General features: G+C 37.1%; 1 protein-coding gene across 1 annotated transcript; it reads right to left on the reverse strand.

Moving 5' to 3' along the window:
* Positions 1-1,179: 1,179 nt before the first annotated feature.
* LOC121260698 (calmodulin-lysine N-methyltransferase) lies at positions 1,180-14,606 on the reverse strand. Its single transcript, XM_041162679.1, has 8 exons — positions 14,527-14,606; positions 14,346-14,483; positions 14,062-14,272; positions 10,884-10,963; positions 4,235-4,295; positions 3,943-4,058; positions 2,895-3,027; positions 1,180-1,656 (listed from the first exon to the last, which is right to left on the reverse strand). The coding sequence occupies exons 1-8, from the start codon at positions 14,567-14,569 to the stop codon at positions 1,377-1,379; spliced, it is 1,062 nt and encodes a 353-aa protein (XP_041018613.1). The 5' UTR covers positions 14,570-14,606; the 3' UTR covers positions 1,180-1,376.
* Between the last annotated feature and the right edge of the window lie 11,516 nt (positions 14,607-26,122).

Consider the following 26,122-nt stretch of genomic DNA (forward strand, 5'->3'; position numbering starts at 1 on the left):
AAATATTTTATACAATATAAAAAATTAGAATATATATAAACCGGTTCAGTCCGGTATAATCTAGTGTTAGAAAAAGAAAAATCGGAACCTGATCGATTTCAACCGGTTTTGAGAAAAATACAACTGATACCGAACCGGACCAAATTCACTAATTCGGTCTGGTCCGGTCTGATTTATCGATTCACCGATTTTTCTTTTTTTCATCCCTAGGTGGGAGAGACTATTCTGTTCGAATAGAATTCACTCACTTTCAGGGAAAAAGAAAAATTGTGGCAAAGGAAAACTCCGTGCCTTCAGAGTCAGCTAAAAATTACCACCCAAAACTTACCTTTTCATGAATATCCTGTTAATATTAATTAGGGAATCCTCGATTAAGCAATCTTTGTCGTATGTGTTGATCGTGGAACTTGGTCCAAAGGCCTAAAGAAAAAGGTAGTAACTTTCTTTCTTTTGGTAATCAGAACTTGTCACTTTAATGTCTTAGCATTCATACTTTGATTTCTTTAATGCTTTTTGCACGTAATTACCGCTTAAAACAAAACCCCAAAATTCCAACAAGCTGACTGAGCACTCGTTTGGTTATGCAGTTTAAATAAAATGAGATAAAATAAAATATTTTATTAAAAATTAAATAAAATATTATTATAATATTATTTTTTAATATTATTTTTTTTTTTTAGATTTGAAAAAGTTAAATTATTTATTATATTTTATATAAAAATTTGAAAAAATTATAATAATTATATAAAATGAGATGAGATAAGATAGTTTGATTTTATATTATAGCTTGTGCAATCAATGCTTAGAGTACGAGTCCACGAAAATTTTAGCATCGAACCTATCATGCACCACAAAGAGAATGTAAGTGTTCAACAAACAATCTGGCAAGGAAACATTCACTTCGTAATAGCAAAGGTTTCAAGCCAAGACCCGTTCATATTTTCGCGCCAACACGGATTGTTCGTTTTGGCAATACATATAGAAAAGAGTATAGTTTAATTTGATCCACGAAATATCTGTATCTGACAGCTTTTGACATTTTTGTGCATCATCTTTAGGTGGAGGGCTATATCTAAAAGCTTATGATTTGTAACTTTGATGCCAATGAGAAGATAAGGAATCTTCTCCTGTCAAAAGTACCCCTTTTACAGTAAAAAACAATCAGTAGTAAATTAGATCAATCAAAAACAGTATCTCTATGCTTTCCTTTCTAATTGGCAAGTGAGAACCTATAGAACATGTAGTAGCTAAAAATGGAGTATTTGGCAGGAATCTGTACAAAGAAGAAACCAAGCTTTACCACAACAATCAACCAAGAATGGCAAAAGTTCGCCAAAACTTGCACACTAGAATGTATTAAAATACCCTTCGGAAGTTCATATGGTAATTCTGACCATCAATGGATAGCATTGATCTTTTTCGTAGCTCGGCCAGGAATCTTTCCCTTCCATGAATGCCTGATGACGCTCCCAAACTTGTGTGTCATATATCTCTGTTACGCTGAAACAAAGGCCATTTTGTTTAATTGTCTCAAGAAACTTCTCCAATGAATTGCCTCTTTTAGGACTAAAAAATAAAGCTTCAGAGGACCCTGCTTTCTTCAGCAAAAGCTTGATGATCCGAGCAAGGCCATTGTGGAATTCCTTAAAAAAGGTGCTGTAAAAATGACATCAAATCAAGAAGTATTAGAAAAGATAAAGTTCAAATTAAGATGAGAAGAGATCATCCGCGTGTGGTTGCATGTGTAAAAGAGTTCATGCATTACATACTAGTGCCTTTTTTTGTCAACCAATGAAGAAAACTTAGCTATCTAGACTTCTCCAGATCATCAAAAAATGCAAGCAACCAAAAGCGGAAGGAAAGAGTCATCCACCAGATTGGTGCAAGGCTTTATAGTGTCATGTACTCATCAAAAGTGGGACCCACAAATGGCCATTACCGGCGCCAGAAATTCAAACCCCTTGTATAATCAATGGGCACAAAAAATTCAAACCCCTTGTATAGTCAATGGGCACTAGAAAGCACTTGGACACACTTTCCACCAATATATATAATCGATCACCTCATCTACATGCATGTTTGGGATTGCGGTGGGAAATATAGCTTATAGCGTTGGGACTTATAACTTACAGCTTAAGTAATAAATTCTACTATTAAAAATTTATTTAGGCCTCGTTTGTTTTCAAAAAACATCTCATCTCATCCCATCTCATCATTACAACTTTCTCAAATTCTCATATAAAATAAAATAAACAATTCAACTTTTACAAATTCCAAAACAAAAACAATACTAAAAAATATATTCTAACAATATTTTATTCAATCTTTTAACTTTAATCTTAACTCATCTCATCTCATCTCTGAAAACAAACGAGCCCTTAATGTTTGGTAACTATATGCTTAAAGCACTTTAAAACATGCTATATTTATTTGGAAACAAATTAAAAAAGTGTCTTCTAAGGTAAAAATGACGATCATTTGATTTTTTAAAGATTATGACCATATATTTAAAAGTTTTGTAATTATCTTAAAATTGTATAGGCATTTTTGCCCAGTGACAGTCTTTCTAAAATTTGAACTACATTCCAGATTATCCAAAAAGTGCGTTTGAGGAAAAATGATGTTTTTTCAGAAATGTACTTTTTAGCTTATTTGAGATTAAAAAGTACTTTAATATTTAACACCCAAACAAACTTATCAAAAAAGAAAAAAGTAACACCCAAACAACCTAATTTTTCCATTGAAGAGCTTTTAAGGCTATTTAATCACTTTTTAAGACTCCTAACGCAACCCCAAACAGGCCCTACATTTAATAATTATCCTCACTCTCTAAAATGATGGAGGTAAGAAATAATGCAAATCTAACTTAAATACTTAGCAGTATTAAACTTTACCAGTCACTTGCAATAATGACATCAAAAGCATTAGATATATCTGATATTTCTTCTTGATCCCAATGCAATGTCATAGAGTTCGTTCTCGTAGCACCAAATGCTCCAGAATTGGCATCTATGTTACGCTGAATATCTGGATGTCAAGGAACACGCAATCCGAATCCTAAAGAAAACAAGGAAAGGGGGGGGGGGGGGGGGGGGGGGGGGGGGGCAAGAGGGAGAGAGGGGTTGTTTGTTGCTACAAATATTGTTACACAATGCGGGTTGTCAAGTGAGAAGGGGGGAAAAAAAATACAAAAAAACCAGAAGAGGAAATGATGGTACCAACAACAGCTTGATAACAGAGTATAAAAGCACGGAGAATTTGGGGAAAATGCAAGGATTTAGTAATAACAACTAAAAATATATAGCACAAACTGAGTAGGAGTAGTTGTGGGTTGAAACGGCCTGTGCCCACCCACATACCAACTCTTGAGAAGGCCTCCAACTCTATTCTAGGTCTACTATTTAAAATTAGGCCCAAACAACTTAAGCTTAAGGGTTCACCATCCAAAAAATTCGTCAATCATATCTCTCCCAATAACCCACAGAATGAGGCACAACTAAGACAACACAATGTCTCACATATAAAAGTCTGTCATATCCCACCATCGAAAGTTTCCACATTTTATAGGACAAGAACCCTCCATGTGTCTCACCAAGTTTTTCGACCCCTAATTATCCTATCTGTCTAGGCAATTTGAATAAGTATTCCACAAATAAGATGAAAGAGGTGTCTCAAGAAAATTATTTAGATTGCGACAACAATGCATTCATGGATAAATAGAGAAATGATATTTGCAACTGTGGAGTGCGCAAGTGCCACGTAGTCCCTTTGAAAAAAATGAATAAATAAGGGACCCACATGAAATAGTAATAATAATAATAATAATAATAATAATAATAATAATAATAAACAGTAACAAGTACAGGACTAAAATTTGTAAAATCGACTAACCCATGGCAAGGATGCCCCCATCTCCAAGCAAAACAAATAAATAAAGGATACAATCAACTACCTGAGGATTTCCATCGGTTATAACAACTTCTGACGCCTCACTAACGGCTGCAATAACTAAACCAGCTAAGCCATAACCTGATCCAAGCTCAATAACTCTTTTATAGCTGGAAAAATTACAGAAAATCCAAATGAGGTATAAGGCAAATTCAGTAAATGTTCAAAAGAAGTGGAAGAAACAAATAGAAAATGTGTACAGATTCATCAGTCACGTACACGTCTTGTTATTGTCTGATGTGAAAACAACATTGATAAAAGATTGATGTCATATCGTTATACAAACCTGAACATGTCTGCGTGTGACAAGCAAAAATAAGCAAGGATATCCTCTGAAGGCCAATGACCTGTGCAAGAAATGTCGAAATATTAGTACGAACTAAAAATAACAGCAATAAAAATTCAATAAACCGAGTGTATTGGTGGAAACTATACAGCCAAAGTCTATGTTGGCAGATGAAGTACCCAAGGTTGTGGTGTTAAAAAAAAAAAAACCCTGGAAAGACAATAATTCAAAGCTAGGAAAGTTTTCAAGGTCAAAATTATGCCATGGTTCTATTTGCCTTGATGGAATGTCATGCCTTGAAAATCCCTCTGCAAAAAAATTATTGAGATCTTGAATTTTTTTTTTTTTTTTTTTTTTTTGTTTCACTTCCTTTTAATCTCAAATAGTAAAGAAAAGTAAGCACCTATCAGAACTCAACCAAACCTAATTGACTGGAAAACAGCATTATTGTGTTGATTTGAAATGTTCACTACAAATCAAGTTGGGTTCAACTTTCTATGATATACCAGTCTTGCACCCGTGCATCACAAGGGAAAGTTATTAATAACTATATTTGTTTATAACTTAATTGAGAAGTTTCCTAAACGTGACATTTAAATATTTAATATAAAGGAAGGAAGACGAAGTGTGGGAAAGAATACAAAGTGCTTCAGACTCTTAAAATTTTAAATTATTTAATATTTATTGATATGGCATTTCAAATTATTTAAAACTAAAATGGCTTATTTCATGGTCATTTAATACAAGACTGGATAACGTGGCTTAACAGGAGTAAAGCTACAGATTCAAAAATTATAAAGATTATAGATAGGTTCAAACTTCTTTGCAGTGACTTGCTTGCATGAAGCACTTCTCTCTATGCGTGTGTCTTCGTATTCTCTTTTTCGTTAATCATTTTTAGAGTCTTCTTGTTATTATTGGGTGTTGTGGTTATTGTTCGATGGGGTAGTGTCGGAGGCTACTCATTGATCAAAAGATATTTGAGTTGAAACGTGAAAATGATCAGTGGTGGAGAATCATGGAGAGCAATCGTCGGGTTGTTAAGTTTATTTCTATTGATGTAGTAGCTATGGAGTGGTGGCTTCGGAGGTGGGGCCGTGTGGTGCTTCAGTTGGTTCGTCTGAGTTCTTTAGAACCCGCAGGAAAGAGAATCAGGTTTTGGTTGGGCAGAGGTGCCATAATAGCTACGGTTGGTTTTTTTATGTTGTCTAAGTTTGGGCATGATAAGAGGCGCAGCCTAATTGTGGTACCATAAGGGTTTAAGGGTGAGAGATGGAGGAGGTTTGGAGTTGCGCTGAAGGAGGCAAACTCATATTCCTCTGTTTCGGGTGGGAAGAATAGAGTCCAGGAGAAGGTAGATTCCTCTTCTCTGGTGGAAGCGGGACAAAAGGGTTCTTACGTGGAGGTGCTGATGAAGCCACCGCCAAGATTGGAGGTTAGAAGGGAGGAGTGTGGGGGGGCTGGTGGGAAGTTGGTGCAGCCGTCTTCGATATTAAAGAAGCATACGTTTCATTGTTCCAAAGGAGAAGCACAATGTTCCAGGATGGAGCTATCTGGGAAAGGGGAGGGAAGAAGTTGTAGGCCATGCAGGAGATATTATTAGATATGAAGAATAATTTGGAATGTATGTTGAGGTGGGTTGAGTTGGGCCTGGGTCGGGGCTTATTAGGCCCAGAGTTTTTTAATAAATATGTGGATAAGTTGTATTATGATAAGGGAGATGTAGATCTGAAGGGAAAAAAGAAAGTGGTTGGGCCGGGTTTGGGTAAAAGCCCGAAATAGGTTTGGAAGGAAAACGGTCGCCGGCCTCCAATAGAAGTACTATCTGCAGTTTGTGGGGATGTTCTTTTGTGGGTTGGATTTATTTAGATTCTTTAAGAGCATTGGCATTGAATTAGGCAAATGCCTTTTCATCTTTAAATTTAGCAAATATCATCCATATTTGCTCCACATTGAATTAGCTAAATTGTTTTCATCCAAACTATAAGCTATAGTAAATCTTTTCTTCTTTTCAAATATGAAAAGAACTATAGCAAGTCCAAAAGTATTTTTTGAGATTATTATATTATAAATATGAGATTTTTATTCATATGAGATTTTATAATCTATATACATATGAGATTATTATATTATAGATTGTTAGATTGTGAAAATGAATATGAATACAATTGTTGGAGGTTATTGAAGATTATAAAAATAAAATATAAATAATAAAAAATAATAATATTTTATTATTATAGAGAGTGTAATGACTAATCCAATGTTGACTTTAAGTTTTGAATGATTAGCTAAAAGTGAAAAAGCTACATATTAGTCAAAATTTGAAGAATAGGATGACCAATCCAATGCTAATGCTCTAAGAGCTTCAGGAGGCGTTTTGTTTATGTGGGATAAGAGGAGTTAGTGGACGAATGTATTGGGAATTTCTTTGTGGCATGTTCCTTTAAAAATATTGAGGATGGGTGGAAGTGGGCATTTGCATGAGTGTATGTTCCAAATGTGGATAGGGACAGAAGCTTCTTATGGGAGGAATTGGCGGGATTATATTACTTGTGGGATTTTCCTTAGCGTATGTGTGGGGACTTCAATATAATTTGGTTTCCTAGCAAGAGGGCGGGTGCATCCTCTTTGTCTTCGGCCATGGAGGATTTTTGCAGCTGATCTTTGACCTGGATTTTTTGGATCTTCCCCAGGTAGGAGTGGGTTTACTTGGTATAATAATAGAGGGTGGTCAAGGCTGGACAGATTTCTAGTCTCTTCTTCTTGGGAGACTCATTACCCGGAATTATGTCAGAAGAGACTGTCGCAAGTCTGTTCTAATCTCTTTCCCATCTTGCTTGATAGTGGTGGAATACACGGGGGTAGGCGCTATTTCAAGTTGGAAAATATGTGGCTTGAAGCTTATGGTTTTGCTGATAAGGTGAGGAGTTGGTGGTCTTCTTATCAGTTCATGGGAACTCCTAACTTTACATTGGCAGGTAAACCCAAAGTTTTGAATGCTGATTTAAAGAAGCGGAATATAGAAGTTTTTGAGCATGCAGATTTGCAGAAAAAGTCTCTTTGGGAGGATCTGCAGGCTTTGGAGGTTGGGGAGGAAAATGAGGAGTTTATGTCAAGAAAGAAAGAAGTGGTGTATGAGCTTGAGAAGGTATTATTGATGGAAGAAATATCTTAAGAGGCAAAAATCAAGGGTCCTTTGGCTAAAAGAGGGGGACAAGTACACTAAGTTTTTTTCATAAAATGGGTAATTCTCATAGGCGTAATAATGTTATTGAGTTACTACATTCTGAAAATAGTGTGCTTTCTTCTATTGATGAGATACATGATCACATTGTGCAGTTTTATAAAGCTCTTCTAACCGAGATAGCGGGATGGAGACCCAAGCTTGATGGCTTGAATTTTAACTCTTTGGATTCCTATGCAACAAGATGTTTGGAGAGACTGTTCGAAGAGATTGATGTGTATCAGGTGGTATGCGGGATGAGTAAAGATAAAGCTCCTGGCCCGGATGGGTTTTCTATGGCTTTTTTTCAAGTGTCATGGGACATTGTAAAAGAAGATGTGATGCGAGTTCTCCAAGAATTTTTTTCTTTTCAACAATTTGAGAAGTCTCTTAATGCCACATTTATTGCCCTCATACCTAAGATATCTGGTGCCTCTGAATTGAAGGATTTCCGCCCCATCAGCTTTGTAAGTGGGTTTTATAAGATAATTTCTAAGGTGTTAGCAAAACGAATGAGCATGGTAATGGATAAGATTATTTCTAAGCCCCAAAAAGCTTTTGTTCGAGGTTGGCAAATTCTAGACTTAGTGTTGATTGCTAATGAATGTTTAGATAGTCAAATGAGGAAATGTGTACCGGGAGTTCTTTGTAAGCTAGACATGGAAAAGGCGTACGATCATGTGAATTGATATTTTCTTTTCTACATGCTTAGAAGATGTGGTTTCAGGGATACGTAGTGTGGATGGGTTAGACACTGTGTATCGACTGCTCGGTTCTCAGTGTTAGTAAATGGACAGTCTTGTGGCTTTTTGCAGATTCGAGGGATTTGAAACAAGGGGATCCGTTATCTCCTTTTCTCTTTGTTATCGTTATGGAGGCGTGAGCCGTATGGTGGAGGCTATTGTTGGGGGGGTTTTCTTTCCAATTTTTTGGTGGGAAATGCTAATAATGGAATTATTTTAATTGCTCATATACTCTTTGTTGATGACACTCTTATCTTTTGTGATGCTAATTGTGAGCAGATTCAAGCTTTGAGGGCTGTGTTGTTATGTTTTAAAGCTTTCTTAGGTCTTAAGGTGAACTTGAGAAAGTCGGAGATGGTTCCCGTGGGGGATGTGCATAATACCAACAGCTTGGAGGAACTTTTGGGGTGTAGAGTTGCTTCTCTTCCTATGAAATATGTTGGGCTTCCGTTGGGAGCGTCTTTCAAGGCTGAGAATATTTGGGATCGTAGAGAAGATTGAGAAAAGATTGGCGGGTTGGAAATGGCTATACTTATCAAAAGGGGGTAGAATCTCTTATCAAAAGTACCCTCTCAAATCTTCCCACTTATTTTCTTTTATTATTCCCATTACCGGTAGGTGTGGCAAATCGTATTGAAAAGCTATTTAGAGCATTTTTGTGAGGTGGTGTGGCAGAGGAGAAAAAGTTTCATCTTGTGAATTGGTATAGAGTTTGTTGTCCTATTGTTAATGGAGGATTGGGAGTTCGTAATTTGAGTTGTTTTCATAAGGCGTTGTTGGAAAAATGGTTATAGAGGTATCAAATGGAAGGGGAATCGATGTGGAGGGAGGTTATTGATCGAAAGTATGGAAGTGATTGGGGAGGTTGGTGTTCAAAGGAGAGTAAGGGAACTTACGGTGTGAATCGTTGGAAATAATTAGAAAGGGGTGGGACAATTTTGTGAAACAAATTAAGTTCGATGTTGGAGAGGGTTCAACAATTCGTTTCTAGTTTGATGTTTGGTGTGGGGAGTGTGCTCTTTTTAGAGCTTTTCCGGCTATTTTTCGAATGGTTGCAAATCAGCAGGCTTCCGTTTCAGATTTGTTGATTCGTTCTAATGGAGTTGTGCAATGGGATGTTAGTTTTATTAGAGCTGTTCAGGATTGGGAACTTGATGAGGTGGCAAATTTTTTCAGTTTGTTGTATTCTCCGAAAATTGGAGGATATGAAAGGGATCGAATGTTATGGAAGCATACGGGGAGTAAGAAGTTTTCGGCTCGGTCATATTATAAGGTGTTGATGGTTCAGCATCACACTTCTTTTCCATGGAAGAGAATTTGGAGAGTTCATGTGCCGTCCAAAGTGGCCTTTTTTACTTGGATGGCATCACTTAGGAATATTTTGATGATTGATAATTTGAGGAAGCGTGGCATGATTGTTATGAAGTGGTGCTTTATGTGCAAGAAAGATGGTGAATCGGTGGATCATTTACTTCTACATTGTGAGGTGTGGCTAAGGCGTTATGGGATGGTGTGTTTAGTAGAGTTGGGCTGGTTTGGGTAATGCCTAAGAAAGTGGTGGACTTACTTGCAAGTTGGAATAGGCCTCATAGTTGTTCTCAAGTGGCAGCTGCATGGAAGATGATTCCTTTGTGCATCATGTGGTGTATTTGGATGGAAATGAATGAGCGGTGTTTTAAAAATAAGGAGCATACAATAGAGAAAGTCTGGAAATTTTTTGTGTTCTCCTTGCTTCAGTGGTTTTCTGCTATTGTTCTTAATGGAGGGATTGTTCATGAGTTTTTGTTTTCTTTTTCATGATCCTAGAATGTAATTAGGTGTTTCTTTTGTATACTTCATGTGTACATGGGCTTCGCCTATTTCATTCGATGAATAAAATTTTCTTATAAAAAAAAAAACACTTATTTGCAGTTTCTGACTTCCTGCAAGCAAAGCATTTAAACAATCTGCAATTAATGCTTTAGCAATTGTATACTTCACTGGAACCTAACAACCATTTCTTAACAAGTCATAACAGAAAGGTGGTCACTTTACTTTTTTAACCAACAATCAAGCTCTTTTTTTCTTCTTAATGATCTTTAGAAGCCTCCGAATTCTTCTTGCATTATGAGAGAGAGGAGAGAGCTTTTTCCTCTTATGAGAACCATTCTGAACTGGCCCCAAATAAGGTTGGTAGGCTAACATTTCATTTCAGACAAGTCTCCCAAACTTCTCGTGTGTTTTCTAAAATTTGGACTGACGAAAAAACATTATTGAAAAAAAACAAAATGGTGCCGTCATTAGATCCATCTTCAGAGTTACAATTTTCTTGAATACTGAGAACAGACAACACCTATGCAAACACTCTTTTTTGTTTTTACAGGTTAACTTTTATTAAATAAATAATAATGATGATGATGATGACAGAAACAGAAAGCTGTTTTTTGAGAACCATTCCAATCTGGCTTCAAATAATATGTCAAGTCAGCTATTCCAAACCATGAAAGAGAGTCCAAACTTTCTTATAATTAACCAGAGAACCAGAGATATAATTCACCCCTTCGTGGTTGATACTATGAATATTGAAAACTGATAATGTCACTAAACAATCTATACAATAAAAATAAAAATTGTCCAAAAGGCCTTGCTTTAATGACAAAGCCTAGGCAAGGAACAAGCTCATGTCAAATGAAGAGAAACTTACATACAAGCCCAGTGTTGTCAACATTGTATTTATTACAAATCTCAAAATCACTGAGGTCAGCATATTCATCCACTCTCTGCCTGCATAAGGAACCATCTCAAAGTCAAAACATGAAAAGCACACTCACTGATAAGTTCCCAATCATTCTATTGATGGAAATTCAGGGAAAATTAAAAAAAAAATTAAAAAAAAAAAAAAGAAAAAGAGAAAACAGCAACAAAATAAATAAACAGGTTTCTTTGAAAGGATCAACATCCAAACGCCCTGGGCATTGTGTATTTTCTTCTCTAAATTTTTTATAAGCAATTTTCTTCTCTTAATGTATTAGCCACACAACATCTACATGCTTACATAGGAGAAAATGACACCCAATATCAAAATAATATGAAAATCTAAGTAAATGCTGAGCCCAATATTAAATAAAAATTTATGGGAACTAGCAGTAAATTGGGCTGCCAACATCCCACTGCCCTTTAAAACTTTTCCCTCAAGGTTGATTATCAACGAAATCTGGAAATCTATACTTCTTCCACAACCTATCGCAATTCCAAAATAAAAATGTTATAAATTTCCACGTAAAATAAGCATTCTTTTGCCCAAATGTGTTTATCGCAATTCTGTTGGTTGTTTTGCCTCAATGGATTAAACAGGCAATCTCTTTGAAATAACCTCAAGGGATTATGCATCCACCCTTTTTGAAAGAGAACCTTTTTTTTATAGGTAAAACTTTTATTGATAGGACTAGGCAAAAGCCCAAGAATGCAGGACGTATAAAAGAGGAAACACCTAGTTAGAAAGAAGGGGAAGAGGTATATACAAGGAACTAGTAAACATTAAGGCCCTGTTTGGTTTCACCAATGGTCTCAACCCATCTCAACATCCAAACATCATTCAAACACAAACACAAACACTTTTCAATTTCAAATTTTTAACTTTTCAACTTTTCAACTTTTTCATCTAATCATTACCTAATCATTACCTAATCATTATAACTTTCCCAAACTTCCAAACAAAATACAAAAAAAAATTCAACTTTTTCAAATCCCAAAACAAAAATAATATTAAAAAATAATATTCTAATAATATTTTTAACTTTATAATATTTTTATTCAAATGTTTCTCTCTCCTTTCCCAAAACCCCATAAAATATCTTAACTCAAACCATTTCACTACTATTCACAAACTATCTCACTATTATTCACATATTTCTCATCTCATCTGTGTAACCACATGAGGCCTAAGACCATTGAAATCTATAGTTTTTGTCCAGAGAAATAATGTCCTGAAATAAAGGCTTTCTAAGCTACTCCACCGAATGTTCTTTATCTTAGAATGTTCGGTCATTTCGTCCCTTCCAAACAAATACACTATAGAAGGCACATGGGGACCATCTTCCAAATTGATGCAATTTGCAAAACACCATAGCGACTCCTCCAGCTGTCGAGAAGATAAACCAGCATCCACAGCATTTCTCATGCTATCCCCACCTTGTTGAACAGATCATCCCGAAAGGCCCTAGAAACCTCACAATAAAAAAGCAAATGACTCACCGTTGTACCACTTTTCTTCCACATGAAACACTAATCAATTACAATAATTTGCCTTTTCATAGGTTGCCCATGGTCAAGATCTTCCCCAATGAGGCTATCCATACAAAGATGTCTCCTTTAGAGGGCCTACTCTTCCAAATGTTCCTCCAAGGGAAACAATTGCTTTCTTGATTGGTGATGGTCTTGTAGAAAGAAGGAACAGAAAATTTAGCTTTTCTAGAGAGGATCCATAGCGACTTATCAACCTCTTGATTTTTGAAAGTGAACTTGATACTACCATTCTTAGCATCCTCTAGTTGACCTCCATAATTGGGATCACAAACGTTGATAATACCATTCTTAAAAACAAACAACTTATCAACCAAATGCTTTTTAATCTAGAAAACAAACAAACTAGAACAGGTCACAAACCTTGATACTACTATTCTTACAACCACGCAATCCTTTTCCTCTTAACAAGAACTCACGTCACTGGCTGTTTCCCTTCTCCACCCATGTTACTCATTCACATCACCACTAAAGGATCACCAACCTGTGATAACCACCTCTGCAACAGCTACCACCGCTTTCCCTGACAGGTTACTTATAGGAAAACAGCTCTGTTTGTTCAACAAAAAACATATCCTTTCAGAGAGTTCGAGTATGGTGATTTTTGTTTTAATGGGTTCCAAACGTAAACAGAAAAAAAATAAAAAATAAAAAAAATCGGAAAGACTTGCTCTGATACCAAATCCAAGGGTTCTATTGACAAAAATCAGAGAAAGTAAAGAAAAAGGGGATAACGGATCCCTTTGAAGGGATCAACCTCCAGATGCCCTACGGCATCTACATGCTAGAAAGATAGATCCTACTGGTTTTTCATCATGTCACCTCTTCTCTATTATACAATGAGGTAATAAATTATGATAGAATTTGGAAGTAATTTATTCCAAAGCAAATTTCTTTGAAAAAAATGGATTGCAAAGAGGTGTTTGGGCAAAACTAAGTTCGCTTTCAAAAGGCATTGCTTATTTCATCCATTGCAAACAACCAACAGAATTATTGGTCATCTACAAGACCTTGCATAAATACATTCAGCAAAGGAAAAATTTTATTCTTTCCCATGAAGCAATTAGAATAAAAGGTTTTATTGCCTTATTTGGAAGAAATAAGGATTCTTCATTCGTTAATAATGAACCTTGAGGGAAAGATCCTTTTTAAGCTTGGTGGGATGTTAGGAGGCAAATTTATTGCGAACTAATTTCTTTCAATAACTTCTCTCCCTGTGGGTTTTGAGTTTTTCCTTTCAAGATTCTTGTATATAACAATATTTCCATACCACATGTAATTTTCTCCTATTTAAGCATTTAGACGTCGTTTGGACAAATCTTTCTAAGAAGAAAAACAAACACTTCCTAGAGCATTTGGAGGTTGATCCCCTCAAGGAGATATATTTACATTCTTTTTCTTTATTTTTGTTTTATGATTTTCAATTGACAGACCCGTGTTTGCCTATCATGCACCCAAAACAAATGCAACTCATTTTGGAGACGGAAAGTTTTCGTCAAAAAACATAGCACTTTCCTATATTAAAATTTACGAAGAGCAGAAAAGGATTGAGGAAACATGTAAAATTATAAAGCACTCACGTGAGAAAAAGTCTGGGAGCTCCGTCGACAGGCAACGTGTAGCATACGCGAGCCTCTCTGGCGTGACCGGAGCTCTTCAAAGAACCCGAAGCTGAAGCGCCGTCGTAGTCCTCCTCCACCACGTGATGGGCAATCAAGTTAAAGCCAGGCGAGGCCTTCCTTGAAATGCGCTTAATGTACGTTTCAGATCGATCTCCTTCTTCTTCCTTCTCTGCAAGCAACTAGATTAACTCATAAAAAGCAAGCAAATTAATAAATCAATCAATTGATTATCATGGACGTACCGGTGATTAATGGAGGAGGGTGACGGAGGAGGGCTTGGCGAAGAATTTGCCATCTCAGGGACGATGCCTTTACCGTGGTTCTAGAAGCCGCATCCATGATTTCAAAGCTCTTCCTCGTCTTTTTAAAGGTGATATCAAATTTATTTAAAAAAAAAAAAAAAAAAAAAAAAGGTGATATCAACTATTTGACGACGGAGGGAAGAGGTAGTTAACGGGAAGACCATACAGCTCCGTGGATTGATTGTCGCAGGAGTTGTCGTTTCGTCGTAATAAATCTGCAGACTACGGTTGGGATAAACAGAAATATTCTTTTACGGCGAAAGAGGAATTTCAAAAGGATTTACGCTATGTAAACATCGCTCAGTGACAAACGTTAACTAATTTTTAAAAGAAATAAATTTATAAATTGATTTGATTTGACATGATAAATCAGATTATAAAATTTTTTTATTATAAAATAAATCTAATAAATTTTATAAATTCACATTAATTTATAAATTTATTTTATATAATCGTAGCAGTTTTTATTTTTAAATTAATTCTAAAAATTATTAACTAGGATTGAACGTTATTTCAAATCTATAGTTTTGAGCTTGGTAACGTTGATATACAAAAAGGAAAAAGCTTTGTCCACCGCGACGCATACCGAAAAGGTGTATCAAATACTATTTATTTATTTTTTTAATATTTGTGTTTTTCTTTTTACTATTTTTTTTAAAAAAATACACATATACTTTAGAAAAAAAAAACATAATACACTATTCAGTACTTTTATCGGTGGCCCTAAGCTCCTAGCAGGAGTGGTGGGCAGCAGGGCCCTATACCCCACTGCCCCGCAAGGAAAAGGCCTAGCGAGGACGAGGGGTAAGATGACCCCAACAAGACAAGGAGAGAATTAAATCTCACATTCCTTAAACATGACTATTATATTGGTTTGGCTTCCTGTATAAAGATTGGTCTGGGAGGTCAAAACAATTCAAAATCTAACTCTAATGAGTTTAAGTTTTTTTTGTATTTATAAATTTTAATTTATCATTTAAATTATATTATAATTTGTGTCCAAAATAATATTTTGGACCAAAAAAAATTTTTTTAAACCTAATATGTTGGCTTAGACGGGGAGCAGGACGAATGGAGATTTTTTCCCAGTTAGTCACTTGAAAATTAATACGTGCCATTAGTATTTTTCATGAGCAATATTATTAAAAATTATTATACATATATCTATAAATGCTTTTTAAAATAATATTTTTTTCAACCACACCTAAAATGTTTCTAGAAAAAAATTAACACCCTCCAATGAAAGGGTGTGACACCTATGCCATCTTACATATTTATTGTAGAGTAGTGATAAACATACAACACTTTATACAATACTTTTTTACAATATATTATAAAAATAGGGATATTTTTGTAAAATGATGTTAGTTTTATAAGGTATTTTATAAAAATACTCCTCATTTTAAATATTATTGTATAAAATATTGTATAAAGTGTCGTGTGTTTATCATTTTCCTTTATTGTAAAATCGATTACCTCTTACAAAATTTCTTGGCATCTCTCTCTCCCTAAGTTCCTTTCTCTTTCTCCCCTTTGTCTCTATCATCTCTCTCTTTTCTCGAAACTCAAATTTTCTCTCTCCTTAGGCCCTATGAGATGGTGAAAGACCCTTTATAATAAGCAACCCACTTCGCTTTCTTCAATCCCAGGTGATTGGAAGAGATTTGTGGAAGTGGGTTTGCTTAAGCCACGATTGTGGATTAACTCAAGAAGGTTGAGAGGTTGAGGTACCTTCTATGCAATGGTTTTTTGTTAAGCTGAGTTGGTCTTGGTTGCACTCTGAGCTCCCACCCTCAAGATGTGAATGTTGATGGTCCATGGTCTCTGATTTGATCGGTGAATACAGCTCCACAATGTCAATGGTGATGCAACTCTTAAACTTAGGGAATGAATTTGGGTTTGCATCCCAGGACTTCCTAAGGTGCTGTAATCTCAATAGTGTCTAGAAACTAGGCCCCTTGATGGGCAAGAAACGCAGGGATCCTACGCTCTATAGCATCTCAAGAAAAGGCATTTTTTCCTCCAACATTGGGATGGAAAGGTATGGTTCTTGTTCCTCAAACACATCAAATTTCAAGCTTTCTATAGTGAAAAATTCTTGCTTCGTACGGGAGAGCTGAGGGGGGAGATATAGAGAGAGTGGCTTCAGGAGAAAGAGAGAGAAAGCGACTTCCTCAAATCGTTTCTACCATAGATAATCTACATCGCTTACATGTTCTCTTTCTATTGTAGGGTGTAAAATCAAACTTTTTATACGTTTATAAGTTTTTCTCAAAATATATTATAAAAGAATAATACCTAAAAACTAGAAAAATCTAAACGATCAAAATATAAAGCACGCAAATGAAAAGTAAAAAACCTAAAAAACTACGAATAAACTAAAAATGAAAAAATAAAACACCAAAATGAGAAAATTAATTAGGCTTAGTATTTTTTGGGATTGAGACTTCCTATTTCATGGGTTTGAGTAATAATCTCATGTAATCTTGCTTATTTTAAAATGTGTATATCCTTTAAGTTGCAACATGTGGTAGAAGGGTTTAAAACTTTTGCACCGCATCCTGACTAAAGATACTCCCAAAGAAAAACAACAATGAACAAAATGAATTAATTATGAAAAGAAAAATAGAGGATGGGTCGCCGAGTCCAAGTTGGCATAACGCCGCCTCCCACCTAGCATAACATCGCCTTCCACCTTGAGTCATGACGTTTTATAGTCACATGTGTGTAACTCTTAAGCATTAACAGTTACTAAGTTTATATATATATATATATATATATATATTTTAATTAAGAGAAGGTAGTCACATGTCCAATAGTGACCCTTGCCCAAGTTTATTAATGAGCCTTCACTTGTAGTAGAAGAAAACCGTGGTAACAATCACAATACTTGGCATTTACAAAAAAATGAAAAAAAAAAAAAAAAAAACAAAACCCCAAGTACTCAAAAAACCTATCGACTATCTCTAACCAAAGACAAGTCACACTTCCTGAATTAACCAGGTACATTCAACACTTTCAAATCTGAGGTAGACCACATAAATTTGTTCTGATGATTCCTTTCAGCAAATGAGGAAGCTTCGTCTGACCTAACCAATCATGGGAAACACCACTACTTCCTAGCCGGGCCAAAAAATTGGCAGCCTTATTTCCTTCCCGATATATATGACTAACATAAAAATTAATCTCTCCCAACATTTTAACTATGTCTTCCCAAAAGTCCTCTAGATACCAAAGAGTACATCTTCCATTCTTAATCCAATTCATTACTATTGAAGAATCCATCTCAATGATAAGGTTATTGAACCCCTATCGTTTACAATATTTAAGACCTGTCCAAAGAGCCATAACTTCAGCAAGATTGTTACTACCATGCCCATACAACTCGAAAAAAGCATATACCACATTCCCAAACTCATTCCTGACTACTACTTCTGCACTGAACATTCCTGAATTATTGAGGCTACTTCCATCCACATTCATTTTAAGCCACCCTCTATTTGGCTTTGCCCATCTGACTACCTTAAAGACTTCCTTCTTTCTTGCGATAATAAGAGATTCAAAGAGTTTAACACCTTAATATCATTATCCACTAAGCGAGAAGCCTTGCTAATCTTAATACCAACCCAATGAATTCAATACTTTACCAATCTCCATAAAACATGAACCTTTTCTTTCTTACCTTCCATCCTGGCTTTACATCTCCACCTCCATAAGTTCCAAGAAATGATCACTGGTACAAAACCAATTAGACTACCAAGTTGTGATGATTTTGATGCTCTCTGAAACCAAGCCTCCACTGTTGCTTTCTAAGACTGGATTGGTACAAACGGAATTCCCAACATGTTTGAGTTGAATTTCCAAATGGCCGCCGCTATGTTTCCACCATACAACACGTGATTAATCTCTTCTACGGCATCTTGTCGACAACACTCACACTTGGACACTAAAGGCACTCCCAATTTCCTTATACGATCATCCACACTCAGACTTGAATTCAGGGCCTTCCACATAAACACATAAATCTTTTTAGGAATTGCAACATTCCATATCCAATCCGACCATTCATATTTATGGTGGCTATCCCGAACAAGACTCCAGGCACACCTAGTCGTAAAAGAACCCTTCGAATTACCCAACCAAATAAGCTTATCTTCACCTATCCTTCGACCCTTAATTTCGTTGACAATTTCTTCAGCTTTTCCAGACCCTACTAACTGTTCCAGTTTATTCACATCCCAGCTATTATTCAACATAACCTGTTTCACTTTCAAATTCAAATCACCCACAATCGTGCAACTCTCGCTCAAAAGACCAGAACTCATCCACTTGTCCTTCCAAAAATACACATTCCCCTCATGAATTATCCACTTAGAATGCAAGAGAACAAAATGTAATTCATTAGCTACAGATTTCCAGAATTGGGTTCCTCTTGTAACGTTAATTTCCAGCGGATGCACACCATGCATATACTTTGCAGAAAAATAATTTTGCCAAATAGAATCAGAACATAGGAGGTTCCAGGCGAATTTTAGATGTAACGACCTCTAAACATCACATAAATTCCTCAACCCAAGCCCTCCCTCATCCACCGGATTACAAAGTTTCTTCCATTTAATCCACTTTTTCTTAGGATTCCCATTAACAGAGCCCCAAAAAAGGTACTCAAAATCTTGTTAATCCGAATATAAACAATTTTCAGAATATGCATCACCGAAAGGAGATGAATTGGCATACTTGACAATACCTGATTTACAAGAATCAATCTCGCCCCAGTGGAAAGGAAGTTTATTTTCCAACCTTCAATCCTAGTATGAATTCTATGAATAATATCCTGGAAATGTAATGACTTCAATCTTTCAAATACAATTGGAACCCCTTAGTACTTGAATGGGAACACCCCTTCCGAGAACTGAGTGATGGATAAAATGTGCCTCCGTCTAGCATTATTAATATGCTTAGAGAAAAAAAAATATGAGATTTGGCAGTGTTTACCTATTGCCCCGACCATGAAGCATAGTTGTTCAAAGTACCAACTATCTCCAAAATAGAAGATTTCCCTACATTGGAAAAAAATTATCATATCATCAGCGTATAATAAATCTGAGATTATAGGGTCATGTCTCTGGTGAGAGTAACACTTTTACTCATCTATCTTCAAACTTCTTAATTAATCGGGAAAGTACTTCCTCCACTAAAATGAATAAATACGAGGATAAATGATCACCTTGATGGAGACCCTTTCCACCCTTAAAGAACCCCTTTGTTGTGCCATTCATTACAATCGAATACCAAGGTGTAGTAACACATTGCCTCAGAAACTGTTGAGCTTTCAGGGAGAAACCAAAAGCTTCCAGTACACAAAATAAGAACTCCCAGTCAATCGTATCATAGGCTTTTGCAAAATCAATTTTCATCAATACATTGCCTCCTTGGATTTTTTTATTAATATCATGAATAAGCTCCTGAGTGAGACTAACATTTTCAAAAATACTTCTACCTAATAGAAAAGCTCATTGTTCCTTTGAAATTATTCTGCTAAAGAGCGCTAAAAAACGGTTCACTAGTATCTTAGAACATATTTTATAGACCATGGAACAAAGACTGATCGGCCTAAAATTCCCAAACGACGTTGGATTCTGTACTTTAGGAATTAGGACAATATAAGAGGCAGTGTAGAACCCTGGAAATTCAATCCTGCTAAAAAAATTAGTAATTGCCTCAAACAAATCATCTTTTACTAATGACCAACAATGTTGATAGAACCCCGAGCCAAAACCATCCAGACCAGGACTACTGTCCTTAGGAATAGAGAATAGGGCATTTTTTACTTCCTCCATCGAAGGAGAACTACCAAAAATATTATTCTCCTCATCCCACATTTTGCCCACAATTAACGCAGCCAAATTCTGCAAGGAACTCAACTGATTTGCCTTCAGAAAGTCCTCAAAGTAGACACAAGCCTCCTCATGAATGCCTTCCGACATGCTGAGTACACGGCCATCAGCCATTTTCATTTCCATTACCACATTATGTTTCCTGGACTGTAGTGCTTTAAAGAAAGATGATGACACTTCACCTTGCAAAATCCAATCTTGCTTAAACTGTTGAGCAAGACGAGCTTCCTCCCTTTTTAACCACACATCAAGCTCCATCTTATTTGCTAAAAGATCCATTTCAACATCTTCCGAAAACCTTTCTTGAAAGCTAGCTTCACCTTCTTCCACTTTTATCTCTAACTCTTTAATATGTTGCCCAGTCCAACCAAATATCTCCTTGTTCCAAGTTCTAAGTACCTGTTTGAGCCTCTTCAACTTTTCTGCTAACTTCCACAAACCATTTCCATAAACCTCTACCTTCCAGGAACTCGACATACATCTCCAAAAATCCTCATGAGTAGTCCACATATAATGAAATTTAAATGATGCAGGACCATACGTGGATGAAGTCTCCGAGAGACCCAAGAGCATTGGAGAATGGTCTGAGGACCTCTTGGGTAGATAATGATTCTGTACCGAAGGGAACATCTCTAGAAATTTCAGATTACATAAGACTCTATCAAGTCGTGCCCGTAAGCGAGCCATCCCAGATTGCCCATTACACCACGAGAATTTGTTCCCTAAAAAAGGAATCTCCACCAATCCGCCATTATCAATAAAAGAACAAAACTCATCCATCGTTGTAAGCAACCTCGGACTACCACCACGTCTTTCACTATCATTTCGCAATATATTAAAATCCCCCTAAAGCACATGAGACAACTGCAAATTATTGACAACAAGCAGATCAACCCACAAAGTCCGCTTGTCGAAATACCAGCATTTGTCATATATAGCTGAAATCAAAACACTGGAATTGATCATCAAAGAAAGATGCTGATTTGATCTGCCCATAACATCCACCTGCATCCTAGTATTCCAGAAACACCAAATTTTACCAGTATAGTCCGCATTAGATAGACATTCACTAAACGAAAAATAATTGCTCTAGTAACTCAGTTGGTGATCATCCTGGAACAGCTCCGCTAGAAAAAGAATAGAAGGCTTATGTACCCGAACCAATGTTCGTAATCGCTTTCTCGAGGTGCCAATTCCTCTTATATTCCAAAACACAATTTTGTTTATCATTGAGTATGTTGAGAGGGCCTGCTTGGAACCCTTGTAGAACTTCATAACATTCTTTTAGTAATTACCTTTTTCCTCGTTGATTCAGAGTCAAAGCTTCCATCCTTCTCCTTCGCAGGATGTGCCAAATCGGCCTCATCTTTAGACTTCGATTCCATCCCAATATGATCTTGGTTAAAAATCACCAGTTGCAAATCCTCCAATATAGAAAGCATGTGGACCTCCTAATTGCACCTCAGAATTATCTTTCAGCCCATCCATGGGAGACGTAACCACAGGCTGCGAAATCTATTCAGAACCCATCACCAAAACCAATTCGCTATCAATTTTGGCTCCACTTGGTTCTGCACACATTGTCACGTCTTTCTCATGCATTAAGGGCTCAGCTTCTTCCCTATCAAGCTTAGTCTCTAATGACACAACCCCTGCATCACTTTCGTCCTTTAACGGATGATCATTGGCCTCTAAGTTTTGAAGAACCAAGACAGGGGAAGACTCTATTGTCTTCCCTGGTGGATCATTCTTTGCATTGACCTCATCCTCATTCTCCTTAGGAGCCCAAACTCTATTCAACCTCATAGTCTCAAGTTCTTGGATTCTTTTCCTTCCTTCAGCTTAGTCCTACACATTTTCAAATTATGTCCTTGTACTTTACAGCAAGAACAAAATGTTGGCAAAGTTTCATACTCCACCTCTTGAAAAATACTTGTAGGGTACCTCAGCGTCCCAATCCAAATGGAAGAAATAGGATCTTGATCAATGTTCATAAGCACACAAACTCTCGCACCATCAGTTCTGGTTGCATACCGTGTTGCATTATCCCTTCGCAAAAAGATACCAATTGGAGCCACAATATTACGTAAATATGATTCTTGATATAGATTCGGAGGGAGGCCAGGTAGCATAACCTACACTGGCACCTGCGCCGGTTCCTCATCCTCTTTAAAATCTATCATCCATTGAAAGGCCCTGTATGCAACCCCTCAATGTCGCAACTCTCCCGTGAAAGGGCCTTCAAGAAGTCTTCTTCATTCGAGAACCTTACAAAAACATTTCGTGCCCTGCGCATCACAGAAACCACTGGCTGTGTTGAAAGGCCCCATCGGCTATGAATGAATCCTCTAATACGATCCAGAGAAGGCCTTTGCCGTAAGAACTTCAAAACCAAAGAGAAGCGAAACGGGACAGTAGAAGGATCCAGTTCTTCCTTCGTAAATAGCACAAAAACTTTGCCCTCCACATGCTTTGGCTGCCGAATTGGAATAGAAACCTCAAGGATCGCCTGAGGCGTATGTAGTAGTAACTCCACAAACATCCTCTGCCTGGCTGGGTTTCGTGGAGGGGGTTGGGAGCCCCCTGCATCAGCCATGTACGTAGCGTGTAAGCACTCCCTAGACAGGGAGCAAACGTTCCTCGAGCCTTAGTTCTTGGAGCGTCATCCGTTCGTGGAGCCTATACATACATAATAGATAAAAAGGTCAAACCGAAAGAGGATTCCTACCTCTACTAAGTTAATATATGAACAATTATGTAAAGCACTTATTTAAGTTATTTTATAGACAAAGTTTTCCTCCAAACTGAATTGGAGGAAGTTTTTTCCAATCCATTTAAAAACATTTCATATGCCCATTGATCATGTTAGAAGCACTTTTTTTTTTTTTCTTTTTTAATGAATACACACATGACAGCTTTAAAAGTCTGAATCTTTTAAAAAATATGTGCACGTTGCATTTTGATCAATAAACACTTACCATTTTTATAGAAAGTTTGGAGGAAGTTTTCTCAAATCTGTGAGGGCCCTACCTAGCATAAAAGGGGACAAACCATTAGGGCTTATACCCACATGGTGCAGGGCGAGGGGTACCCTTCCCTGCACCCTGCACCACACCATGAGGGGGTGGGATTTTTTCCCCCGCCCCCCGCCCAACCCCATCTGCCCTACCCCGTCTAGGCCAATACATTGGGTCTAAAAAAAAAATTTAGTCCAAAAATATTTTTTAGACCAAAATTATAATATAATTTAAATTTATAAATACAAAAAGAAGTTAAACTCATTAGAGTTAGATTTTGGATTACCTTGGCCTTCAAACCCAACCTTTATATAGCTAGCCAAGGCAATACAATAGTCATTCTTACATGGACCAGAGCGGAGGGCGGAGGGCGGGGCCCTGCTGGGGTCATCTCGCCCTTTGCCCCCTCTAGCCCTTCTACATGCGAGGAGGGGCGAACGGAGATGGGGTACAGGGCCCGCTGCCCACCCCTACAGACCATCTTTGGAGTGGAAGAGAATGCAAAGTGAGTAACACTCCAATGGTCTAAAGAATCAACAGCGGGAGACGCAGAGTACAGCTTGTGAGAGGTCGACTGATATGTCCCAAAGCGAAGTAGAAAAGAGCATCTCAGCCATAGTAGGCGAGTTAGAAAAGTCGTCTATTGTGAGGACAAGAACGAGGAGTTGAAGAGATTGGTCAGCTTGAGTGAGATATGAGCTACCCGCCCATGACGCCAAAGAGGAGCAACGGCCAAGGATTGACCCAAACTAGACATTGGAATTTTTCGAGATAACACGAAAAGGCTAAAAAATGTGTCAACACCGAATGGAGAAGCCCACACTCCATTCAAAAGGTCACATTCAAAGTGGCTCTATAATGAAAGGTGAAGGTGCAACAAGTCGTGTCGTCAAGACTCATAAGTATTGCCCGATGCCATATGGAGAACCCTCATTTAAGGAATGATTGAGGAGTTGACAGAATGTAGAGGTGTGTGGACCATACCTTGATCACTAGTCTCTATCATCCAACAGTATGACAAGACAAGGATGATGAACTCATATCCAAGCATACCTAGAGCTAGAGATACGTTAGAAAGGACATCCGACAATCCACTTTATTTAAAGGACCTAGATGTGAGACAATATCTCACTTTTGAAACTTTATTCGCTAAGGAGCTCAAGAAGACGACTGTTGCGGAAAATAAGGAGTAGAGAGGCAACGAAAGAGCTTCCGACATAGGAAAGTAGGTTAGCTTCTAAGACAATGCTAGGTAATGTGAGGTGAATGTTGTGTGTAAGAGACACTGCATTATTTTTGTAACTTCTTCCCTATTCTACAAGAATGAATAAATATTTCAAACATTATGATTTTATCCATATGTACCCATTGTTTTAAATGTTTTCTATATTTTTAATTGTTTTTTATATTTGATGCTAAGACCATGTGTGGGAACCATGGATATCGGTGTGTGTGTGTGTGTGTGAGAGAGAGAGTAGTCAGCATGAGTCTCTATTCATGGTACGGGACAAAGAATTCCCTAAGACCATTTTGCGAAACGTTACCATATACATCACATGAGAATGAGAATGCCTCATGGGGAGTGGAGTGGAACGACGTCATATTTGGCCTCACCTGATAATTGGGATGTGGGATCTCCCAACATATTACGTGTTGGTATCTTCGAGTTGGTTGGATGACTAGAGCAGCATCCCTGATGCAACAAGTTTCTATGCGTGTGTGTGTGTGTGTGTGTTTGTGTGGCGAGTGAATTTTTGTGAGCAAATATCTATATAATGAGCACATGTGTGGTGGAAGAATGTTACTTAGTTAAAATAGGTCGTATATTGGTTTTTATAGGTTTTCTACTTATATAGAGATGGGTAATTCCTCGTCATAATATTATTGATGTGTTTTTATCTATTTTTCATAAAGATTAAATAGAGAGCAATGTTCCGAGAGGGTGATTCATCGTCATGCCTACATATATATATATATATATATATATATGTTTTCACTGAAAGTGTGATTTCTTGCCAGGTTTTGAGGATGCACGTAGTTGTAAGAGTAAGGGTGGTTCCTCTCCACACATATACTTGTTTTTCCAATATTTACATGAAAATTTTCCATAGCATCTTCGGTAGCCTTATCTCTCATTAGCAGTCTTGTCATAGCCGTCTAACCTACCAATGATTTCATTCTAGGGACCATAGACTTTGATGTAGGTACAGACTCTGGCATGACCCCTAAGGAAATAGAGTCAATCTCGCCTGAGTCCTGAATATGGAGATTAGGGCTCGTCTTAGCCCCAGTACCCGCCATAGCTATTCTGTGTCTTTCGTAGGGTGTACATCACTAAGCCTAGCTTTTATTTGTAATCAGTTTGCCTCTTTATGGTGATTAACCTTATGTATTTTGGATAATGTAAGACTTTGAGGTTAATAAAGGGCAAAAAGTCCATTTTCCATGAAGTTAGTATTTTGGTACTTGACTGTTAACGTTGTCACTTCAACGTGTTCTTTTAAATTCCACTACGATATCATAAAACAAATATTTTACACGTATACTTCCCTCTGGATTATTACACGCCTAAATTTCCTCTGGGGTCCTAACTGACTGGCCAACATCCATGACACCATGGAACCTCACCTAGTCTTTCACAAGCGACAAGACGCCCCAAAAATAATTTGGTTCATGGTGGTGGAACCAAAAATAATTTGGTTCGGGTGCACATCATGGCAAGGGTGGCTCTCAGTTTCTCATGGTTGGGCTGGTGGTACAGAGAGCTTGATGGGGTGGCGGTTTGAGGAAGATCATGCTACGA

Source organism: Juglans microcarpa x Juglans regia, chromosome 4D (genome assembly GCF_004785595.1).
Source record: "Juglans microcarpa x Juglans regia isolate MS1-56 chromosome 4D, Jm3101_v1.0, whole genome shotgun sequence".
NCBI classification, from domain to species: Eukaryota; Viridiplantae; Streptophyta; class Magnoliopsida; order Fagales; family Juglandaceae; genus Juglans; species Juglans microcarpa x Juglans regia.